The 24247-nt window shown below is 41.7% G+C and overlaps 4 protein-coding genes across 5 annotated transcripts; all 4 read left to right on the top strand.

Moving 5' to 3' along the window:
• Positions 1–3028: 3028 nt before the first annotated feature.
• LOC132986900 (trace amine-associated receptor 13c-like) lies at positions 3029–4404 on the top strand. Its single transcript, XM_061053583.1, has 2 exons — positions 3029–3201; positions 3588–4404. Exons 1-2 carry the CDS (start codon positions 3029–3031, stop codon positions 4402–4404), a joined length of 990 nt encoding a protein of 329 aa, XP_060909566.1.
• Positions 4405–10466: 6062 nt separating this feature from the next.
• LOC132986882 (trace amine-associated receptor 13c-like) lies at positions 10467–12297 on the top strand. Its single transcript, XM_061053560.1, has 2 exons — positions 10467–10639; positions 11026–12297. Exons 1-2 carry the CDS (start codon positions 10467–10469, stop codon positions 11840–11842), a joined length of 990 nt encoding a protein of 329 aa, XP_060909543.1. The 3' UTR covers positions 11843–12297.
• A 2860-nt stretch (positions 12298–15157) lies between these two features.
• On the top strand, positions 15158–19453 carry steap3 (STEAP family member 3, metalloreductase). Of its 2 annotated transcripts, none has more exons than XM_061053556.1 (6): positions 15158–15274; positions 16431–16934; positions 17050–17377; positions 17889–18088; positions 18162–18326; positions 18462–19453. In XM_061053556.1, exons 2-6 carry the CDS (start codon positions 16437–16439, stop codon positions 18750–18752), a joined length of 1482 nt encoding a protein of 493 aa, XP_060909539.1. In that variant the 5' UTR covers positions 15158–15274; positions 16431–16436; the 3' UTR covers positions 18753–19453. The 2 variants fall into 2 exon arrangements, with proteins under 2 accessions (XP_060909539.1, XP_060909540.1); XM_061053557.1 differs by having other exon boundaries at positions 16412–16934.
• Positions 19454–19576: 123 nt separating this feature from the next.
• Positions 19577–23415, top strand: c13h2orf76 (chromosome 13 C2orf76 homolog). The gene is made up of 5 exons (XM_061053561.1): positions 19577–19861; positions 20097–20147; positions 21224–21261; positions 21962–22043; positions 23060–23415. Exons 1-5 carry the CDS (start codon positions 19729–19731, stop codon positions 23134–23136), a joined length of 381 nt encoding a protein of 126 aa, XP_060909544.1. The 5' UTR covers positions 19577–19728; the 3' UTR covers positions 23137–23415.
• Positions 23416–24247: the final 832 nt, after the last annotated feature.

Here is a 24247-nt window from a genome sequence, read left to right as displayed (position 1 = left end):
AAACAGCCAAAACTCAATAAAAGGTTAACATTTTAAGATGAACTTATTGTCATGTTGACAGTGTGCAGGAGTATGTCTGCAATTTTTGACAACTTAAAACAATAAAATATTCAATATTGGGTTTCTAGGATTTTTATTGTTGTTGCCTATATATCAAAACAGGTTTCGACATCATTTGAGTTTCCTATCAAATCAATCATATCAAAGTTTAAAATTCTAATATTGTGACAATCTTATAGCAATTTCAGGTCAGACAAGTGATAGTTTGTGGCAATTAATTATTTACTCTTATTGTGAAAGTTACCTGTACACCTGTAACAAACACAAACACAAACATACAAACACAGGTAAGTCCCATGACACTCTTTCAGCGGATTAGCTGATTTAATGGTGGCGTGCTGAAACTCTGAAGACGGTTTGTTCACACCTGCATGGATCAGTGTCAGGTGATGATGTCATCTCAATCAAAGGTGTGAAGAAAAACAAGCCTGAGCAAACACAGGATGCGCACAGCGCTCATCAACATGTGATGCAATCGTTGCTGAGCATTGATCTTGTTTCCTTGAGATGGAATCTGACCTGGTGTGTTCTCAGTGTGAGATATGTAATTGATCAAAAGTTTGTATAACAAAAAGGTATCAAATGACCATGTGTGATATGTATAGAGCTAAAGATGAACACAGAAAATATTACCACCAAACTGCAGCACCTCACAGCGTCTATTCCCTCGGCAGGAACAGGAGTGGTTTTGTAACTTTTTAAATAATATCTCACAGCCGTAGCTCAGTAGGAACCCAATACTGCTGTAACTCAGCAGGAACAGGACACTGCAGTAGCTCATTCAAAACAGGAAGCTGTCAGTGCGCTGGTAGCCTGGCGGTTAGTGCGTGTGCACCCATGGCCCATGGCTTAAGTCCTCGAGAGCATGCAGCCTGGGTTCAAATCCGACCTGTGGCTCCTCCAGCTGTAGATCAGTAGGAACAGGATAGCCCTCTGGCCCACTAACAGGGTGCTGCTCTGGCTCAGTAGGAACAGGGCACTGTTTTAACTAAGCAGGACAACAGCAAATTCACTTCTGTTGCAAACCAGGAACCGGGATCGGCTTTAGCTAAGCGGGAACAAGAGTGAATTTGCAGCTCTGTATGTATATGAGACTGCTGTCGCTCATTTGGAACAGACTTTTCTGGAGCTCTAGAGCAATAGGATACAGAACAATGCTGTAGCTCAGAAGGAACGGGACGCTGGTACAGCTAATTAGGAACTGAACACTGCTGTAGCTCTTTGGGAAGGGGACACAGGACACTGTTGAAGTTCAGCAAGTACAGGCCACTGCTAAAAGTAAGTAGGAACTGCTGTAGCTCAGAAGTAAACAGTTGTAACTCGTCTTTCATCAGCTGATTGATCCAAGCTAAGAGATGTCTTTCCAATATTGACCATATGCTGCCTCAACTTTGCCCAAGTGCTAGATTAGTGCCTAACACCTTCTTTCCTTTATACCTTTTTAGTTCTAATGAACCTTAATCCCCCAAACCCCATGCTTGTCCTTTCTCATCCACTCTCATTAAAGGATAAAGGAGAGAAAACTACTTGAGGAAAGCTCATCATGATGCACCCCCAACCAAGGGTATGAAACATTCCCCTAAATATAATTCGATTTCCCCATCCCTCACATCCACACATCAAATTGATTGAAAACGTCCTTTAATTTCTCTCAAATGTCCTCAGTCACAACGACCTCCACTCCTGTAAATGCCACTGTTTGACCTCTGCAGGAGTAATCAATGTGGAAAACATAAAAGCAACTCCTTACCCTTAAAGGGTACATATAATGAAAAATCCACTTCTACAGTGTTCATGAACATATATTTGGGTAACCTGAGTGTCTACTAACCCACAAAATGTTAAATAAATCCATCCAGTTCTTTGTTTGTGGTCTGCATAAGTCTTACAACACAGAGAAAAATGCTCAGTTTCAAATGTGCTCTCCTTGTGACATCACAGTGGGATTCTGGTGAAATAAATTCCCTCCCCTCCCCTGGTATCTCCACCCATAGACTCCACCCCCAGACTAGATCAACATTTTTGCTGGTCCACCATTTTATTCTCAATAGTGAAGGAGTGATGTCTACCGGGAAAACTCAGGGGGGCTCATTGCATTTAAAGAGACACACACACCAAAACGGAGCGTTCTGAGAGAGCTGGTTTATACAGGGTCACAAACTTCCTCTGGTGCTTGATTCATGTTATATTTTGACCAAAGCACAGCACAGATGTTTCATTTAGACCACAGAGGACTGTTTGAAAAGGTGGAAGAGGGGGATAATAAATCTGTTTATTTTTTGGCTTTTTTAAGCATGTATTGGATGGACAGGACAGTGGATAGAGTCAGAAATCAGGGATAGAGAGAATGGGTGATGACATGCAAGGAGCCACGGGTCGGATTCAAACACGGGCCGCACTTCGAGGACTACAGCCTCCGTACATGGGACGTGCGCACTAACCACTAGGCCTCTTTAAAAGCCAATGTATGGTCACACTTCTGGTTTGAAACATAAACGGTGGGTGACGATTTAAATCAAACAAATGCCATCTGCGAGCTTTGCGATGCAAAAAGAAAATATGTCGGCAAAACCACCAATCTTAATTAACAAGAGACCATGCAGATAATATAGCACAGCAACCTCACCCCAACCCGCTGGCACAGCTAACAAACTACAGTTCTATATACCTGAGCTTTGCTTAGAAGACCCCAGAGTCAGTGATTTTGAGTCACAATGACAATAGTTTGACCATCACAAAACGGAGTGGTGTTTTTTTACTAAATTAATTTCACTCTTTTATCTTTCTTGACATGTAAACAGGTAAATTATTGAGTTAAAAGAGATGACGATGATGGGGGTGGTGTGCAACACAAAGCAGGAGGAGCTACCTCTTACAACAATCACGGCGAGTGAAATGAGTGAGTGGAATCTGTTAAATGTCTTTGCTTAGTCCAGAAAGCTGCCAGAGCTGCAGCTGTCTGCAGAAGATGAAGGTCAAGGTTGGAGCAGAGCTCTGCTTCCCACATCTTTTCAATGCGTCCTGTAAGAAACCCACAACCATCTTGGTGGAAAATGTGTATCTTCTTCTATTGTTTCCCTCCGCTTCTCTGCTCACCGTTGCTCTCAACCTGCTCATCATCATCTCCGTGTTTCACTTCAGGCAAAGATTTATTTTTCTGAATCTCTTTAAATTAATTTCAACCTCAAAATGAGAACAGCTTTGATGCATTTATCGAAAAATTGTGTTTGAAATGGTGGGAAAAAATGGATGCAAATTTGCACATTTGAATTGCTTTTGAAATAACGGTCTTGTCATTTAATGATGATTTCTGGATCAGATTTTGCTTTTCTCCTCTCCCTTAAATACCTCCTGCTGGTCTTTTGATGACTTTATGTGTGCTCTTGTTAATTGTTTAAATGTCATTGCATTTGCCCCTATGCTTATAGGGTCATTTCACAATCACCTCAACAACTGGAATGATTCTTTTAGCTGTTTTTTTTAGACATGATAACTTCTAGTTTGATACTTTTCTTTTTCCTTTCCAGGCACCTCCACACTCCCACCAACATCCTCCTCCTCTCCCTGGCTGTGTCAGACTGTCTCGTGGGCCTCATACTGATACCGAATTATATCCTCTTACAAACCTCCTGCTGGTTTTTTAGTGACCATGTGTGTACTCTGTTGAAATATTTCACTTTTATCATAACATCTACTTCAATAGGAAACATAGTTCTCATATCTGTCGACCGTTATGTTGCTATCTGTGACCCTCTGCATTACTCCACCAGGGTCACTCAGAGAAGAGTTACTGTCTGTGTTTGTCTGTGCTGGCTCTGCTCGTTTTGTTACAACACTTTATCAGTGAAGGAAGAAATCAGTCAACCGGGCAGGTATCGTTCCTGCTACGGAGAGTGTGTGTTAGTCTGGGACCTCCAAATGGTATATGTTGACCTTGTTGTAACCTTTATAGCTCCCATCTCTGCCATCATTTTCCTGTACATGAGAGTGTTTGTTGTGGCGGTGTCTCAGGCTCGAGCCATGCGCTCTCATGTTACAGCCGTCTCCCTCCAGCTCTCACTCGCTCACCCTGTGAACAAATCGGAGCTGAAAGCAGCCCGGACTCTCGGTGTTCTTGTCGTAGTGTTTCTGATTTGTTTCTGTCCATACTACAGCTTGTCTCCTGCAGGGGACAGTGTGCTCAGTGATGCATCTATATCATTTGTGATGTTTCTGTTCTACTTAAACTCTTGCCTGAACCCTTTGATATATGCCTTGTTTTACCCCTGGTTTAGAAAAGCAGTGAAACTCACTGTGACTCTGCAGATCCTGCAACCTTGCTCCCGTGAGGCCAAAATGCTGTAGAGAGGCTGAGGAGTCGCTGAAGATTAACAAGTGCATGTAGAGGTTTTCACTGAATGGAAGCAAAATTCATATCTTCTCTTTTGTTTAATCCTTGTGTGTAGCTGTGATTATGGAGGGAAAAGGCTGTCATAAATAATTCCAGTAGCTCAACATCTCTCACTCTCTTTCTCTCTCTCTCTCTCTCTCTCTCTCTCTCTCTCTCTCTCTCTCTCTCTCTCTCTCTCTCTCTCTCTGGTATGTGCGATAATTATTTAAATCCTAGTATCTATACTTCTATCTGAGTAATGAACGTGAATACTTTTGACACCTCTGCATCAAACTGTTTTGACCCCTCTTCAAACAAAAACACCAACCCAGAAAAAACCTACAATGATAAGATCACTGTACGACCATGTGTCACAGAAAATAAATCACAGCCTGGATCATGTTTACATTTTTACAAGTGCATAAACCAAACACAATAATGTCATACTCCATGATATATCAGCTTTATGTAGGCCACTTGTATAGGCTAAAGACACTTTGCAGGGCTGAATTAGTGCAGAAACAATTGTCAAGTCCACATGTTTATAGTATTCAATGAATGCATTCATTATTGTGTAGAAGAAACCAAAAAAGGACAAAAAGATGAGATTAGAATCATAAAGTTCTGCAGAAAAGACACACATTAGTGAATAAAAACTGACCAGAATGCAGGAAAAGAAATTTAAGCTGTTTAAAATGTTAATCCTTTTTCATGTATTTTGTATTGTTTTGTAAAGTCTTTGCTGGTTCAATGTCAAGTGATGTCTCAGTGTTTTGTAGTATATATTTTTTTGTCTTTGCTGTCCTCCTACTACTCTACAATTACTTTGCGTTATTTTTTTGTAACATCTAGCACAATTTGACCCTCCCCCAGGGCATCTGATCAAAGATGGTGGGTCGTTGTATTGAACACTCTTTCCTCGTGAGCTGCACTAAGCACACCCTCAGACTGGCTTGGAAGATAGCCTCCGACCCTTTGCATGTCCTACATGAGGAGTATCAGCTCCTGCCCTCTGGGAGGAGATTTAGGGTGCCAAACTGTAAAAGGAACAAGTACAAACACTCTTTCATTCCTCACTCCATATCGCTGCTGAACAATTTCCAAACAGTAGAGCAGCAGGCCAAACTACAACCCACACATTCCCAATCACTAATGTACCTGACCTGGGCTGCACATGGACTGTGAGCACACTCACATTTTTTAATAGACAGTCTCCTAACATTATTTAACATTATTTATGTATTCATGTCACTCCTGAAATGTGATTTTGATTGAAGCGCTGTTTTTATGTTTGTCTTTTGAGTGTGATTTGATTGTGACGAGAGGATCTCTGAGCAAATTTCTGTGCAAACGGACAATAAAGTCTTATCTTATCTTATACTGTTGTCACATTTGCACAATACAATAAAAACATGTATGCACCATAAACAGGAAATGTGTTTATTTTCTTATCTGTGTTAAGAATGAAAGATGATTTTGAAAACACCAGAGATTAAAGGCTGAAAATGAACGTGATTTATTTCTCATTATGAAACATTTTTCTTCAGTTTGATCAGAGTCAGAATCAGAAATTGGAGCTAAAGACGGAAGCTCAATCAAACTTCACTGTTTAAAGTGTTTGTATTTTAACATTTACTCACTCAAAACAAGTGAACCTCATCAACCTTAAAAGTCCTATATGGATGTTGTTACATGTTTAAATTGTTTTTATCGCCCATTAATAAGCAAACAGATGTGAAAAAGTATAAAACTACTTCATGAAACAATAAGTCTCTTAAATATTTTGTACAATGCAAAAGAAAATGGGACTCAGTTTCCACTTTGTCCAAATCACACATCTCACAAAGTCGGTTTTCTTCTGGAATATTTTTTAATCGACCGACAATACATTCAAGCATCATGACAAAGGGGAACAAAGCAAAAAAAATTCCAGACATTATTTTTTTAATGTGGTTTCAGAATCAGATTATACTTTATGAAGGCCCAGGGGGAAATTCAGAATAAACATAACTTGGTCACCCAAGTCGGTCAGGTCGAGGGATAGAGGTCTGACAAAGTGCAATCCACTGGTCCTCCAGGTTGGGGGTTGGGCACAGGGCTAACAACCCATTCCCGTAGAAAAAATATTGTTACGGAAACGGCAACAAAGGAAAAAAACACTACTGTGTACAATGGGCCTCCAGAGTTATCGAAAGAAAATAGAATGAATGTCAGTAGTGAAAGCCTTAAGGAAGCTACTGACAGGAAGGTGGGTGCCCTCAACACAAAATGCAAGACCAGAATTGGATTCTGGAATGTGCGAACCTTGTACCAAACAAGTAAACTCGCTCAAGTCACAGCAGAAATGAGAAATTACAACCTGCATATTCTCGGAATAAGTGAGAGTAGGTGGACAGGAACAGGCAGACACAAAACCAACACAGGAGAGACCGTCCTGTACTCCGGAAGCGATGACAACCAACATCATGAAGGGGTAGCCATCGTCCTTAGAAAAGGAATGGAGAAATGTCTGATGGAATGGAAACCTGTAAACAGCAGACTCATGAAAGTCAGACTGTGGGGGAAACACATTAACATCACAATCATCCAATGCTATGCACCAACAAATGACAGTGATGAAATAACCAAGGACATATTCTATGACCAGCTTCAAGCCGAATTAGAAGAAACTCCACAACATGATATGAAGATAATAATGGGTGATTTAAATGCAAAATTAGGCAGCAATAACCAAAATTATGACAGGGCCATGGGGAGGGAGGGCTGCGGCATCATGAATGATAACGGAGAGAGGCTGTTAGAGTTATGTACCACTTACGACCTTGTCATTGGAGGTACCCTATTCCCACATTGCGACATCCACAAACTCACCTGGTGTTCCCCCAATGGAAGAGACAGGAACCAGATAGACCATCTAATGATCAATGGCACCTGGAGACGACATCAGAGTCAGGAGAGGAGCTGATGTCGGCATTGACCATCAATTAGTCACAGCAGTGCTGAAGTTAAAATTAAGGAGAGCCGGGCAGAAGACAATAGGACAGCAACATTTTGATGTGGAGAAATTACATGACCCCAAAGTGAAGGCCGCTTTTATACTACAGCTGAGAAACAGATTCCAAGCTCTGGCAGACATGAGTGACAACACACAAAAAGGACCTGATGATGCCAACATGAAATGGGAACAGATCAGAAAGTCATAGCAGATAGGAGAGCCCTTAAGAAGAAATTAATGGAAGCCAAGTCAGAAAGGACTAAAGATAAATACAAGCAACCATATAGGGAAACCGACAAACAGTTAAGAGGATGGCAAGCGAAAACAAGAGAAATTATATAAAAAGTCTTGCAGACCAGGCAGAAGAAGCAACAAACAAGGGAGAGCAAGGCAAGGTCTAAAAAATTACCAAAATAGTCTGCGGTAGGTACCATAGAGCTGTAGATACGCCGATCACTGACAAACAAGGGTGAACTCTTACATCAGAGGCAGAAGTAGAGGCAAGGTGGGCAGAACACTTCAGCGAGGTCCTAAACAGACCCCCACCAACAGCAGAAGCAGAGATACAGGAACCTGAGACTGCCCTTGATGTTAACACTGCACCACCAGAAGAAAAATACATTGTTTCAGCCATCAAATCACTCAAAAATGGAAAAGCCCCCGGGCAAGACAACCTGAATGCAGAACTGTTGAAAGTACATCCAGAGCTTTCAGCAAAACTGCTCAAACCACTCTTCACATCCATATGGGAGGGGAAGACGATACCGAACGATTGGTCAAAGGGTGTAATCGTAAAGATCCCCAAGAAAGGTTCCCTAAAAAACTGTGACAACTGGCGTGGAATTACCCTTTTGTCAATTCCAAGCAAAATACTAGCAAAAGTCATCATACAAAGAATTTCAGATGCAATAGACAAGCAGCTCAGAAGAGAGCAAGCAGGATTTCGGAAAGGAAGAGGGTGTGCCGACCAGATTTTCACTCTGCGCAACATCATAGAGCAGTGCACAGAATGGCAAAGACAGCTATATATCAACTTTGTAGACTTCGAGAAAGCATTTGACAGCATCCACAGGGACAGTTTATGGCGCATTCTACGTTTGTATGGGATTCCACAAGAAATCATCCTCATCATAAAGGGTTTTTACACCAACTTCACATGCCAAGTAGGAAACAGCAACCACACTTTTGAAGTCAAGAATGGAGTGAGGGAAGGATGTGTGATGTCAGCATTACTCTTCAATACCGTCATAGACTGGGTGATGCGAAGAACAACCGAAGATCAACCTAGAGGCATCAGATGGACACTATTTACAACACTTGAAGACCTAGACTTTGCAGACGACTTGGCACTGGTTTCCCATACCCACCAACATATGCAAGAAAAAACATCCCGTGTCAACAGATTTTCACAACAAATAGGACTGAACATAAGCCTGAAGAAAACAGAGGTGATGACCTTAAACACACAAAATTCCCCACCTATACAAATAAATGGAGTAAATATACCCACAACAGAAGAGTTTTCATATCTAGGAAGCACTGTTAGATATGATGGAGGAACAGGCAATGACATCAAAAGCCGACTCAACAAGGCAAGAAACACATTCAGAATGATGAACAATGTTTGGAAGTCCACGAAGTACAGCATCAACACCAAACTCAAGTTGTACCAGAGCTGTGTTCTCTCCACCTTACTCTGCAGCTCGGAATGCTGGAGGATGACAGAGAAAGACCTTTCCAAGCTCTCGGCATTCCACACAAGAAACCTCAGAAAAATCCTACGTATCTTCTGGCCTAACACCGTCTCCAACCAGCAATTACTTGCTCGGACCAACCAAGAAAGTATAGAGACCATCATAAAAAGAAGGCGTGGAGATGGATTGGACACATCATGCGAAAAGAACAGGATTACATTCCTAGAACCGCCCTACACTGGACCCCTGAAGGCAAACGAAAGAGAGGACGACCCAAAGAAACCTGGTGTCGAACAGTGGAGAAAGAACTGAAAGCCATGAAGCAGACCTGGAGTTCTATCCAAAAGCTCGCCCAAAACAGACAGGAGTGGAGATCCTTTGTTGCTGCCCTACATGCCAGTAGGCATAAAGGGCAGTAAGTAAGTAAGTAAGAGAAGGAGTGATGTCTACCGGGAAAACTCAGGGGGGCTCATTGCATTTAAAGAGACACACACACCAAAACGGAGCGTTCTGAGAGAGCTGGTTTATACAGGGTCACAAACTTCCTCTGGTGCTTGATTCATGTTATATTTGACCAAAGCACAGCACAGATGTTTCATTTAGACCACAGAGGACTGTTTGAAAAGGTGGAAGAGGAGGATAATAAATCTGTTTATTTTTTGGCTTTTTTAAGCATGTATTGGATGGACAGGACAGTGGATAGAGTCAGAAATCAGGGATAGAGAGAGTGGGTGATGACATGCAAGGAGCCACGGGTCGGATTCAAACACGGGCCGCACTTCGAGGACTACAGCCTCCGTACATGGGACGTGCGCACTAACCACTAGGCCTCTTTAAAAGCCAATGTATGGTCACACTTCTGGTTTGAAACATAAACGGTGGGTGACGATTTAAATCAGACAAATGCCATCTGCGAGCTTTGCGATGCAAAAAGAAAATATGTCGGCAAAACCACCAATCTTAATTAACAAGAGACCATGCAGATAATATAGCACAGCAACCTCACCCCAACCCGCTGGCACAGCTAACAAACTACAGTTCTGTATACCTGAGCTTTGCTTAGAAGACCCCAGAGTCAGTGATTTTGAGTCACAATGACAATAGTTTGACCATCACAAAACGGAGTGGTGTTTTGTTACTAAATTAATTTCACTCTTTTATCTTTCTTGACATGTAAACAGGTAAATTATTGAGTTAAAAGAGATGACGATGATGGGGGTGATGTACAACACAAAGCAGGAGGAGCTACCTCTTACAACAATCACGGCGAGTGAAATGAGTGAGTGGAATCTGTTAAATGTCTTTGCTTAGTCCAGAAAGCTGCCAGAGCTGCAGCTGTCTGCAGAAGATGAAGGTCAAGGTTGGAGCAGAGCTCTGCTTCCCACATCTTTTCAATGCGTCCTGTAAGAAACCCACAACCATCTTGGTGGAAAATGTGTATCTTCTTCTATTGTTTCCCTCCGCTTCTCTGCTCACCGTTGCTCTCAACCTGCTCATCATCATCTCCGTGTTTCACTTCAGGCAAAGATTTATTTTTCTGAATCTTTTTAAATTAATTTCAACCTCAAAATGAGAACAGCTTTGGTGCATTTATCGAAAAATTATGTTTGAAATGGTGGGAAAAAATGGATGCAAATTTGCACATTTGAATTGCTTTTGAAATAACGGTCTTGTCATTTAATGATGATTTCTGGATCAGATTTTGCTTTTCTCCTCTCCCTTAAATACCTCCTGCTGGTCTTTTGATGACTTTATGTGTGCTCTTGTTAATTGTTTAAATGTCATTGCATTTGCCCCTATGCTTATAGGGTCATTTCACAATCACCTCAACAACTGGAATGATTCTTTTAGTTGTTTTTTTTAGACATGATAACTTCTAGTTTGATACTTTTCTTTTTCCTTTCCAGGCACCTCCACACTCCCACCAACATCCTCCTCCTCTCCCTGGCTGTGTCAGACTGTCTCGTGGGCCTCATACTGATACCGAATTATATCCTCTTACAAACCTCCTGCTGGTTTTTTAGTGACCATGTGTGTACTCTGTTGAACTATTTCACTTTTATCATAACATCTACTTCAATAGGAAACATAGTTCTCATATCTGTCGACCGTTATGTTGCTATCTGTGACCCTCTGCATTACTCCACCAGGGTCACTCAGAGAAGAGTTACTGTCTGTGTTTGTCTGTGCTGGCTCTGCTCGTTTTGTTACAACACTTTATCAGTGAAGGAAGAAATCGGTCAACCGGGCAGGTATCGTTCCTGCTACGGAGAGTGTGTGTTCGCCTGGGACCTCCAAATGGTATATGTTGACCTTGTTGTAACCTTTATAGCTCCCATCTCTGCCATCATTTTCCTGTACATGAGAGTGTTTGTTGTGGCGGTGTCTCAGGCTCGAGCCATGCGCTCTCATGTTACAGCCGTCTCCCTCCAGCTCTCACTCGCTCACCCTGTGAACAAATCGGAGCTGAAAGCAGCCCGGACTCTCGGTGTTCTTGTCGTAGTGTTTCTGATTTGTTTCTGTCCATACTACAGCTTGTCTCCTGCAGGGGACAGTGTGCTCAGTGATGCATCTATATCATTTGTGGTGTTTCTGTTCTACTTAAACTCTTGCCTGAACCCTTTGATATATGCCTTGTTTTACCCCTGGTTTAGAAAAGCAGTGAAACTCATTGTGACTCTGCAGATCCTGCAGCCTTGCTCCCGTGAGGCCAAAATTCTGTAGAGAGGCTGAGGGGTCGCTGAAGATTAACAAGTGCATGTAGAGGTTTTCACTGAATGGAAGCAAAATTCATATCTTCTCTTTTGTTTAATCCCTGTGTGTAGCTGTGATTATGGAGGGGAAAGGCTGTCATAAATAATTCCTGTAGCTCAACATCTCTCACTCTCTTTCTCTTTCTCTCTCTCTCTCTCTCTCTCTCTCTGTCTCTCTCTCTCTCTCTCTCTCTGGTATGTGCGATAATTATTTAAATCCTAGTATCTATACTTCTATCTGAGTAATGAATGTGAATACTTTTGACACCTCTGCATCAAACTGTTTTGACCCCTCTTTAAACAAAAACACCAACCCAGAAAAAACCTACAATGATAAGATCACTGTACGACCATGTGTCACAGAAAATAAATCACAGCCTGGATCATGTTTACATTTTTACAAGTGCATAAACCAAACACAATAATGTCATACTCCATGATATATCAGCTTTATGTAGGCCACTTGTATAGGCTAAAGACACTTTGCAGGGCTGAATTAGTGCAGAAACAATTGTCAAGTCCACATGTTTATAGTATTCAATGAATGCATTCATTATTGTGTAGAAGAAACAAAAAAAAGGACAAAAAGATGAGATTAGAATCATAAAGTTCTGCAGAAAAGACACACATTAGTGAATATAAACTGACCAGAATGCAGGAAAAGAAATTTAAGCTGTTTAAAATGTTAATCCTTTTTCATGTATTTTGTATTGTTTTGTAAAGTCTTTGCTGGTTCAATGTCAAGTGATGTCTCAGTGTTTTGTAGTATATATTTTTTTGTCTTTGCTGTCCTCCTACTACTCTACAATTACTTTGCGTTATTTTTTTGTAACATCTAGGACAATTTGACGGTGGGTCGTTGTATTGAACACTCTTTCCTCGTGAGCTGCACTAAGCACACCCTCAGACTGGCTTGGAAGATAGCCTCCGACCCTTTGCATGTCCTACATGAGGAGTATCAGCTCCTGCCCTCACACATTCCCAATCACTAATGTACCTGACCTGGGCTGCACATGGACTGTGAGCACACTCACATTTTTTAATAGACAGTCTCCTAACATTATTTAACATTATTTATGTATTCATGTCACTCCTGAAATGTGATTTTGATTGAAGCGCTGTTTTTATGTTTGTCTTTTGAGTGTGATTTGATTGTGACGAGAGGATCTCTGAGCAAATTTCTGTGCAAACGGACAATAAAGTCTTATCTTATCTTATACTGTTGTCACATTTGCACAATACAATAAAAACATGTATGCACCATAAACAGGAAATGTGTTTATTTTCTTATCTGTGTTAAGAATGAAAGATGATTTTGAAAACACCAGAGATTAAAGGCTGAAAATGAACGTGATTTATTTCTCATTATGAAACATTTTTCTTCAGTTTGATCAGAGTCAGAATCAGAAATTGGAGCTAAAGACGGAAGCTCAATCAAACTTCACTGTTTAAAGTGTTTGTATTTTAACATTTACTCACTCAAAACAAGTGAACCTCATCAACCTTAAAAGTCCTATATGTATGTTGTTACATGTATAAATCGTTTTTATCGCCCATTAATAAGCAAACAGATGTGAAAAAGTATAAAACTACTTCATGAAACAATAAGTTTCTTAAATATTTTTGTACAATGCAAAAGAAAATGGGACTCAGTTTCCACTTCGTCCAAATCACACATCTCACAAAGTCGGTTTTCTTCTGGAATATTTATATATCTATTATCCATAGACATTATTTTTTTAATGTGGTTTCAGAATCAGATTATACTTTATGAGGGCCCAGGGGGAAATTCAGAATAACCTTAGAATAAAACTGAAAATGAAGATCACAACAAAGAGGGTAAACAGGTCAAACAGAAGCTCAAACATTATCAGACATTTCATAGAAACAAATAGTACAAGGTACACTTGACTGTTTTAATTATAATAGTAAATACATGAACATGTTTTTGTGTTCAGCAGCTGTAAACAGGTGAGACAATGGGACTTGTTAATTGAATCATCATTAGTGCATATCATTATTTTCAATGTAAAAACGTCATCATTTTGCAGACTCCATGTAAGAAACTTAAGATTGTCTTGATTAGATTTGGTGGATTCTGTGGGAAACTGCTGCTACAGTCTAGTACATATTGTACAGTTGAACAGCGACACCCAGTGGACACATGAATCATCACTCATACTTTATCATATTACTTCTCTTTTAAACATTGTGTCAAAAAACTACATGATGTCATTTGTGTTATCTGTCTGTGAGCTCAGAGTCTGTCACTGTTATAAACTGTTTTATTATCAGCTGGTTCAGAACGCAGGATGTCTTGTTATCTAGCGCTGTCAGCTGTGCTGCATTTTTGTGCTGTAGGAATAATTAGGGTTTACATAAACGCTCAATGCTGTAAGGCCTTACATTCTCATTTTTCATTTTATACAGCATCAGTGCACATGTTAATTTATCTGAGTTGTGTTCCTTGTTCTATGTTTTTTCTATATTTTATTGTTTTCTGATATGGTCCGATGTCTGAAATTATTCAGGGAGACTAAATGGACATAGGCCTACATCCAAATAAAGGCCTATATATTTTTTTCTCAGTTTTCATGTGATAACGAGTAAAATTCAGTTGTTATCTTAAGATCTCGAAAAAACATTTTTTATCATGATTAATTAGTTCATTAAGATCTCGAGAAAACTGCTGAAATAAACTTGTTTCCACAAACAGTGTTGTGTTATTATCACGAGATAACGAGATAAATAAATTGAGATCGGGGGGGTGGGGACTTTAACACAAGAAAATTAGTGAAATAAAATGTACTACTGCACATCCGTTTAGGGCTTCTGTAACAAATAAACAGAGGTGCTACTTGTCAACAAGTAAGGTAAGCAACTGCGTGGGGCAGGGGGTCCCTGAGGGCTGACAAACTGAAACCAAAGCAGTGCCCCAAAAATGTGCAAATTTAAACCTCACTAAGGGTGCCCAATCTGACAGCACTCGCTCTCGTTGCCCTGCTACTCACTGATGTGAAAACCAAAGTTTGTCAATGAAAGTCAACAAATAAAGATGAAGAGGAAATATCCGTCTTCAGGAGAGAAAAAAGGAACAGGAGGAGTAGTAATCATCGGGACTCTGGCAGACGTGATGTTGATGAACGCTGGTTGGAAGGGCCCCCAAAAGGTTGTCGCCTAGGGCCCCACCAGACTCTAGAATCGCCCCTGCAAATTACTTTAAAACAACGAAATACCCAAGCTCATCAGGAGTCCCTGAATGCAACAGTGGGCGGGGCCTCTCGTGCACATGACCGGCAGAGTCTCCTGGTTAAATAAGTGTCGTTCAGACAACAGGAGGACAAAACATGACTACATAACATCTTCAGTATTTCTACATGTGAATAAACCCTGAAGAGACACGGTCAGTGACGTGCTCGTTGTCTCTGTTTTGTTTTTGAACATTGTAAATATTTCACATTTGTTGTCTTTCCCGCTTCGTAACGTGACTTTAACTGCTGCACAACTCTTCAAAGTTCTATCTCTAATGACTTAAATGCAAAAGATAATCATTTAAAAGTACAAGATTATATTTACAACTTGTTCCCACAATAGAATTAAGGGTTAATAACTTGTGTGCTTAAGAAAATAACTGTCTCCAGAATGTATTATTTTGTAAGCACAATAAAATTACTTGTGTGCATGAGGTAATAACTTGAAGATAACCATATTGTTTGAATAATTCATAAATAAATAATCTTTCAGGAACAAGTTATTATCTTGTCTTCACAGGACAACAACTTGTGTATACAAAATAAAAGATTAAAAACTGTGAACATTTTTGAGCATGTTTAATCTGGATGAACCCACAGTGTGATGTTTTGTTTTTTAAGCTCACATTATGTAAAATCCAGGATCACACAAGGAAAAGAGGAACACAAGGAGGGTGAAAGGACAAAATAAAGGAAGTGAAATACAAACTCTTATATAAACAAAATAGAAAACTAACAATATTCTGTTATTGCAAATGTTCTGATATTATATGAAATATATAATCTTCTAAAAGGTCACATATTATGCAAACTACACTTCACCATGTTCCTCTAACACTAATATGTGTCTCTAGTCTGTCTACAAATCCCCCAATGATGAGAAAAGTCCATCCTCTCCGTCTTTTGCCTGCTCCACTTTTCAGAAAATGTGTGCTCAAACAGGCCGTTTGGAGTGACATCACAAAGGGCAGTAACCCCTCGCCCAGGTGGGTGACACTCCCACAGCTAGGTGTTTGTTCTGCCCTCTGAGTCTGCCTTCTCACCATAAACACTAGGACATGGAGGGAGAAAGCCCGAGACACCCAAGCCCTTCCAGAGAGGGGGCGTGGTCAGACACAGCTAATTTACATTTAAGGGTACAGACACAGAAACAGCCTGTTCTGAGCAGGGCTGATATAGAGGGGTTTATAGGCATGATCAAATACAGGATCAGAGTGGATTTCCTTGTTTTGAGGAGCTCTGAGACTAGTTGAAAATGATTATAATATGTGACCTTTAATATCTAACAGGCCTCCTCCTCATCATCAGGCCATCATGCAGAGCGACATGAAGACCCCCCTTTTGTCCAGCACCCCCTCTGATCCCTCAGACTCTTCGGCCCCGCCCCTCTCCCTGAGCGGCCCTGTGGTCGGGATCATCGGCTCTGGAGACTTCTCCCGCTCCCTCTCCATCCGACTGCTGTCTTGTGGGTTCAGGGTGGTCGTGGGCAGCAGGGACCCAGCTGGTGTTGGCAGGGGTCTGTTTCCTGAGGGGGTGGAGCTTCGCTCCCAGAGGGAAGCGGTGGAGGCAGCAGAGAGGCTGGTGTTCGCCGCAATCTACCCCGAGCATTACCACACCCTGCTGGGTCTGAGGGACGGGCTGGCGGGGAAGGTGCTGGTGGATGTGAGCAACGCAGAGAGTCTGAGAGGTGGAGGGCGGCAGTCCAACGCTGAGAGGCTGGCTGAGTTGTTCCCGATGAGCAGCGTGGTGAAGGGCTTCAACACGGTGTCTGCGTGGGCGCTGCAGGTTGGAGCTCACGATGGGAGCAGGCAGGTGAGGAAGCAAATAAAGACAAACACAAGCTAACTAGCAGCCACATAATAACAAGTATTCCCTGTCAGCTTGATTACTGAGACAGTGAACATAAAACTCTTTTATCACCTGTCAGGTGTTGATCTGCAGTGACTGCTCCGCCTCGAAAGCCTCGGTCCTCCAGCTGTCTCGTCATCTAGGGTTCAGCCCCGTGGATTTGGGGGGTCTGTGTGCATCCAGAGACATCGAGGAAGCCCCCCTCCTCCTCTTCCCCTCGTGGGGGGGCCCCATGCTCACCACCTTCCTCCTCTTCCTCTTCTTCTATGCATACAACTTCATGAGACACGTCCTGCTGCCTTACCTGGATAAAGGAGAGAATAACTTCTACCAGCTCCCCCTGGTGACAGTGAACGAGACGCTGCCGTCTGTCGCCTTGGTAACACTCGCTCTCGTCTACCTGCCAGGTACTGAACTGATGTTATAGAAAGAAGAATTCAAGAATTTCTTAGCCTGGACCATATTTTTTTGTAGGAGACAGGAAGGAAAGTGAGGAGCTTGGAAGAGTTCATTTTTGATTTAAAAAAAGCTGTTCTGAAAGTCACATGGAGGGCATTACCAAAAGCTGCCCTGACCCAAAACGGAGAAAGAAAAGGTTCAAATTGATTGAAATTCAAAGGTCGGCCAACACTGACGTTTCTCAGTCCTTTTGGCGTCTCAAAGATGCAAAAGTAAATTTTATATCTCTTACAAACACACAGAGAGCAGAGACGGGACGATGTCTTAATTTCACAAATATGCTGGCAAAGTTGTGTTCCAGAAACGTTGCCAACAGCCCTTTTCAGAGTGCAATTCTGGTGTCATGACAACCCTAGTGAATATATTAAAGTTTTAAAAAATCAATCACGTACATCTCATCAAGAAAGGCAGCATGCCAGGCCTGATGTATTAATGGTCGTTGATGAATGTGCTGTTCAGGTGTGTTTGCGGCCGTCCTCCAGCTCGTCAGAGGGACTAAATATCGGAGGTTTCCGCTCTGGATGGACCGCTGGCTGTGCAGCAGGAAACAGCTGGGCCTGCTGAGCTTCCTGTGTGCTGTGCTGCACGCCGTGTACAGCATGTGTCTGACCCTGAGGCGGGCTGCAGGGTACACACTGCTGAACGCAGCCTACAGACAGGTGAGCCGGTTAACAGGTGTGTACTAACAGTGTTTTTTATGTCTGATATTTAAAATGTTTCCATCTCTTGTAGATGAAAGCTGGTGTTGAGAACTCCTTGGTGGAGAAGCAGGTGTGGAGGTCTGACCTGTACCTGTCCAGTGGCATTCTGGGATTTGGAGTCCTCGCTCTGCTGGCCATCACCTCACTGCCCTCTGTTGGAAACGCCCTCACCTGGAGGGAGTTCACCTTTGTTCAGGTGAGATGGTTGCTACCTGAAACTAACAAGTCAAACATGTTCCTCCTCTTCTATCTTTTGTGCAGATAAACTAATAGTTTTTAAATAAACACGATGTATATTAAGATCACTTCATCTGTATTTCTGTGTCTCCAGTCAGGTCTTGGTTACGTTGCTTTAACTCTCTCCGTCACACACACTCTGTTCTTCGGCTGGGACTTCGCCTTCTACCCCTCGTCTTACCCGTACTTCCTCCCCCCGGTGTTTCTGCTGTCACTCATCCTGCCCTGTGTGGTCCTGGTGGGACGGATCCTTTTAGCTCTGCCGTGTCTGACGTTCAGACTGACAAAGATCCGCCGGGGTTGGGAGAGCCGGCGACACAGACCCACACATAACCCAGAGCCAGCAGTTGAGGTGGATCCTCCCCAAAACGTTGGTGACGTCTAAAGATGAAGAGAAAAAGTAGATCTGGAAAATCCAGAAGTTTCTTTTCTCTCTGTGAGAGTCTAAACTGTGCTGCTCTTGCTCTTGAGTGGAGACAGACGGGCTGTCTTTTATCAGTGCCACTTTTATGTTCTTACAGACAGTAAGAGATCGAACATGATCCAATGTGGCCTTAACGCCTTTTAATAGCTTTTTATAATTATATTTTTAAAGAATCAATTTGCAGCAGTAGGTCAGAGATATAGACGGTTCCTGCAAGAGCATCACAGTCAGGACACCCGAACAAATCGTCCAAACGAAGGGAATTTGCAACATTTGTTCTCCCAGGGAGCAACATCAGAAGATTCATGTCACTAAAAAATGAAAAGGGGAGAGTGGATGTGTGGTGTTTCTAAACAATGCAATCTCTGTTAGTGATCAATAGCATCAAAAAGTACCAAAGCTTTAAGAGAACAACTTTTATTTCATATGACAGGTGTGTAGGAGAGAAACGAGTCCATCAAAAATTGCAGCCAAACTCCTGTTTTTGGAAAACGTTGCCAACGTTTCTGTACAATTTAGAGAGTCTGCAGGCATCAGAGAAAACATGAAATTACCGAATATTGGGAGATAGTGTTTGTATTGTTGTTGCTGTGGTATTGAAACAGATATCGATTATGTTTGATTTGAACTACAATAAAATTTTGGCATTATGACGACCCTAATGTCAGACTGTAGTTATATTTACGCACTCCACACTAGGTGGCGGTAATGAGTATTACCAAATAGACCAAATGCTCGGAAATCGACTCCTTTTGACTGGATCGTTGCACTCGACTAGTCTGGCCTTCACATGCTAGATCCATACAGCGCTACGACACAAACTGGAGCTCTCCGTAGACACTAAACAGCTGCTTTATTAACTGTATTCAGAGTTTATAACCATCCGGCGGGTCAGGAAGGATCCAGCAGCGGGACTCGGGCTCACATTCAGCCGGCCATGTCCTCCTCTGATGCGGTCATCACCGTGCGGCTGGTCCGCTCCTTCGAGCACAGAAACTTTAAACCTGTTGTTTTTCACGGAGTCGATTTGGACCAGACGGTGCCGGACTTCATACAGCTGGTCAAAGACGGTGAGTCTGCCGTTTAAACAACCCGACCCCCCCAGTCCCTCAGGTGATCAGGTGGAGGTCTGTTAGATGTAGTCTACTGAGATTTGGAGGTGGTCTTACTGGAACAAGGTACCTGCTGACCTGAGGTCCATCAACACCGTCTCTACTTTATAAATAAATACTATTTCTATTATCGGGTCTTATAATCACATTTCTTTGACAATTTAAATGAACTAAAGTCTAAACTTCATTTCAGGTATTGCAACAAGAGCAGGACTCCCCCCTCCCTTCAGGAAATATGCTTACGGTATGTTACTAGATTTTTCCATATGAAGTCATATCTGTGTTTTTATAGTTGTACTGTATTGTGTTGTCTGATTATATCGGCTGCTCTGCCCTACAAAGGCAAAAGACCTGAAGAGTGTAGAACTGAGAAAAATGACTGAAGTCTTTTTGTTGTCCAGCCAAATGAGTTGCAGGCAGAATATTGGAAATGTGGCAATTCTTTGTCTTTTTAATCAGGCTATTAATGTCTTATTAAATCTTTAGCTCAAACATGACCTTTGACCCTTATTTGGAAGTTAAGGTACTCTGCCTTTGCATTGCCTGTACAATAATACAGGCTCATGCCAAGGCAAAAGGCAGTAACTTCCATTTGATACTGTATCTCACTTGGTTGCATGATTAAAATAACACAACCAACACTATTTCTTTGCTACACTTTAGTCAAGCTACTGTGTGTGTCAGAAGTGCTTGATGACAGATATTAAAACAAAGGCATAACGCCTTAACTCCACTGCAGTAAAACAGTAACTTCACTTTGATCCGCAGCAAAACAAAGGCAGAAGACCTTAACTCAGTTTGAGCATTCCTGAATGCTGCAGTACAAAAGCAAAGACCCTGATGAGTGAAGTTACTGGACTCTGTCTTGGTTTCTCGAGGGCTTTTGGAAGTTAAGGCAAATACAAACTACTATTTTCTCAAAACAACAACACAATTGACTCGAAGATATCTGTCCACATAAAGCACATCTGTAGTGTTCCAAAGATGACAAAAACTAAAAATTGAAGTTACTGCCGTTTGCCTTTGTAGGGCAGTGCTGTCTCCTGGCGGTGGAGGATGTCAGGGGTGTGACGTCTCACAAGAAGGAGACGACTCAGATTTTACACTATTTCACGAAAAACGTGATGCAAAACAAGCAGGTCCATTTTGAAATGTTTTAACCAGTTATCATTGAAAGACAGACATTAGTCGATCTTGTGATGGACGACTGTCACTGCTTACATGTTTGTTTGTGTCTTTGCAGGACCTCAACTCAAAACGCATCACCATGAATCTTTATAATGAATCACATTATATGACTTTATTTTCTTCTATTTTCAGACACAATGAAGATTGTCCACCAGGCCCATGGAGCAAAGGTATATCTTAAGCTGTGTTCACATCTGCACCCCTGAAAATATCGATTTAATTTCAGGAGGACCTTCTGGATATTCTCCTGACCTGGCTGTCCACATACACACCTCACAGCGGGAGATATTCTTGTCAGACGGCAGGGAGGGGTGTCTCCTGAGGAAACTTGATATGTTGAAGTGCTGGCATCTCTGAGCAGCAGCCAGTATGTCCTCCTTCTAACTTTAGATTCTGGTCCTGAATGCTCTGGATTTGTTTGGACCAGAGAAGGTAGGCGGTTTTAAGCCACCCCCACACGGCCGTTTCGGACGCCCCTCGGTTTGCCAGATATGAGACCAGTTATCAGGTCAAACCAACAGGTGTTGCAGCGATGGAAGCGGGCAAGAGAACTGGTTCAGATAGAAGTGATTGTACCTGACCTAAAAAGCCTCTGCATGTTTCTAATAAGCTCCACGAGCAGAAACGTGCTCAAACTAGGATCAATATTGGAGATGCTTTTGAACAATGGAGAGAGGTTAGAACGCAGAAAGGTTTACAGACCGATGCCGAGCTGGCAAAACACTGAAGCTTCAGTGTCCACCACATGGCAACCTGCACATCAACTCTCGAGAGGAGGGGGCGGGGGGGAGACCGCTCTCTACAATGTTTAGAATTGACAGATTGCTCCTCTAAGTCAAAACTTTTTCTGTTGTTTTGTTTCTTTCCTAGACGAATGAGTTGGTGATGAGCTTAGACGACGATGAAAAGCTCATTCTCAGAGACGGTCTAACCCTCAGAGAAGCTGGCGTAGGTAAGAGTTTATTTATAACTGTAAATAAACTCCTCAAAGAAAGTTTGGAAACGTTATTTCGGTCAATTATTTCGACCCTTTAATAATACTAATTGGTGTTGTTTTTGATATCGCTGGAAAGCCTGATTAGTCACCTTTACAACGAGGTATAATTTGTAAGGATTGTGCATTCGTGGAATGTGCAACACCGCAAAACGTGTCGGTAGCGCCCAAAAACAATGTGCCAAAATCCCCTTCAATATGCTCCTGTTGGTATTCACTCCTGTTTTGAGTTTCTTGGTGGATTGGATGATTGCACTCTCCCACAGTAATAAGGAAAAACCAACACATATTGGCCATTTTTAAACTTTATTAATTATACACTGTCAGGAGCCTCAGTAGCGTGTGGAACATCCATACACAGCCACAACAGCTTGGCACCTCCTCTGGTCACATTTTGCTGTGAGATGGCATCCCATTCCTCAACCAGGAGTTGTTGAAGGTCAACCAGCGTGGTTGTGCTGGTCACTGTAGGACATACAGCACGCCCAAGTGCTGTCAATTAGGTGCCAATCAGTTGCCAGTCATACACCTGTAACTGGCACACACCTGGCAGCACTTTGGAGTGAATACCAACAGAAGAACATTGAAGGGGATTTTGGCACTTTTTTGGGGGGGCTACCCACACATTTAGCTGTGTTGCTCATTCCAGGAATGCATGATCCTTACATGTTATACCTTGTTGTAAAGGTGACTAATCAGGCTTTCCAACGATATATAACACAACACCACTTAGTATTATTAAAGGGGCGAAATAATTGACCGAAATAATGTTTCCAAACTTTTTTTGAGGAGTTTAGATAAAAGGTTCTTTGTCTTTTCTCAAACACACTTCAGACATCAGCGAGATTGCTTGTGTTTAAAGTGCCCAACAATCTTATGAAAGAATCATGACCTCTTGTGTGCTGCTGCTGAATGAAGAACAGTTAAAGACTTAACCATGTCGACTCTGACACTTGTGTTTGTGTTTTTCTCAGCCAATGAAACAGAAGTGGCTTTCTTCAAAGGAGAAGATTACGGCCTCTTTAAAGCAAACCCCACATCCTTTTGGTGACCCTGAGGGTGTTCAGTTACAGCCAAGATTATTGTTTTTGATGGAGGCCAAACTCCAAGCATGCTGGAGCGATGAGGAAAACAAAAACAGCCCCGTCATGTTTCTTCTCCGGGTTTTTCTTTTTATTAGTTAGGTTGTTTTTTTACACTGAAGCTTATTCTCCACCACACTGGTGTGCCTTTTATTTCTGTTTGTCATCACATATTCTTCTGGTGCTCTGACCAAAGATTGAATTCAACTATTGTTTTAAAATATGTTGAATAAAGTGTTCTTAATGTCTCTCTGGATATGTTATTTATTACGGCTTTTAATAAAGTCAAATGTCTTCACTATGTTGAGGTTAACTTTTGGCCATGTGCTTCAGAAAAGTCGGTTTGATCATGAAAAAGATTAGTATAAATGTGCTCAGTTTTACTCCGGAATTTCCCTTTGGAATAATTTATAAATATGAACAAAACCTTTTATATTTACAGTCAATGGAAGAAACCTGTAAATTCCATAGACTGAAAAGTAAATGATAAATGCTCTTGAGCTTGTATATTTATTTTCTAGTCTACTCAAAGCGCTTTTACACCGCAGGTCACTCCTACACATTCACACACTGATGGCAGAGGCTGCTGAGTAAAGAGTCCATCAGAACTAACTAATCCCATTCGTAATAATAATAGACTTTATTTGGCATGGACATCACAGATACATTGGACGAACCAGATCATACACATTCATTTGCAGACGATGAGGCAGCAGGAGCAACTTGGGGTTAAGAGTCTTGGGACACATCAGACATGTGGCTGCAGGAGCTGGGGATCGAACCCCCGACCTTCCAGTTGAGAGATGACCGCCTCTACCTCTAAACCAAAGCCACCTCTGTATAAGAGGATTCATGTACATATATATTACTATTATATAAATTGACTCAAATCTCCTGCTCATCTCAGTTCTTTAACCATGGAAAGGAGCATGATTAAAATGTAAATAAGACAAAAGCCCCTTACAGTAAGTGCGTATTATGATTATTATTGTTTTTTTATTGAGATAAAGTTGACAGCACAAATCACAGTACACCACAGAAAAGAAATGAAAAAACCTATACAGACTGTTTACCACTATA

Source organism: Labrus mixtus, chromosome 13 (genome assembly GCF_963584025.1).
Source record: "Labrus mixtus chromosome 13, fLabMix1.1, whole genome shotgun sequence".
Classification (NCBI taxonomy): Eukaryota; Metazoa; Chordata; class Actinopteri; order Labriformes; family Labridae; genus Labrus; species Labrus mixtus.
The sequence above is the reverse complement of the archived record's forward strand: the minus strand, read 5'-3'. Positions and strand labels throughout refer to the sequence as shown.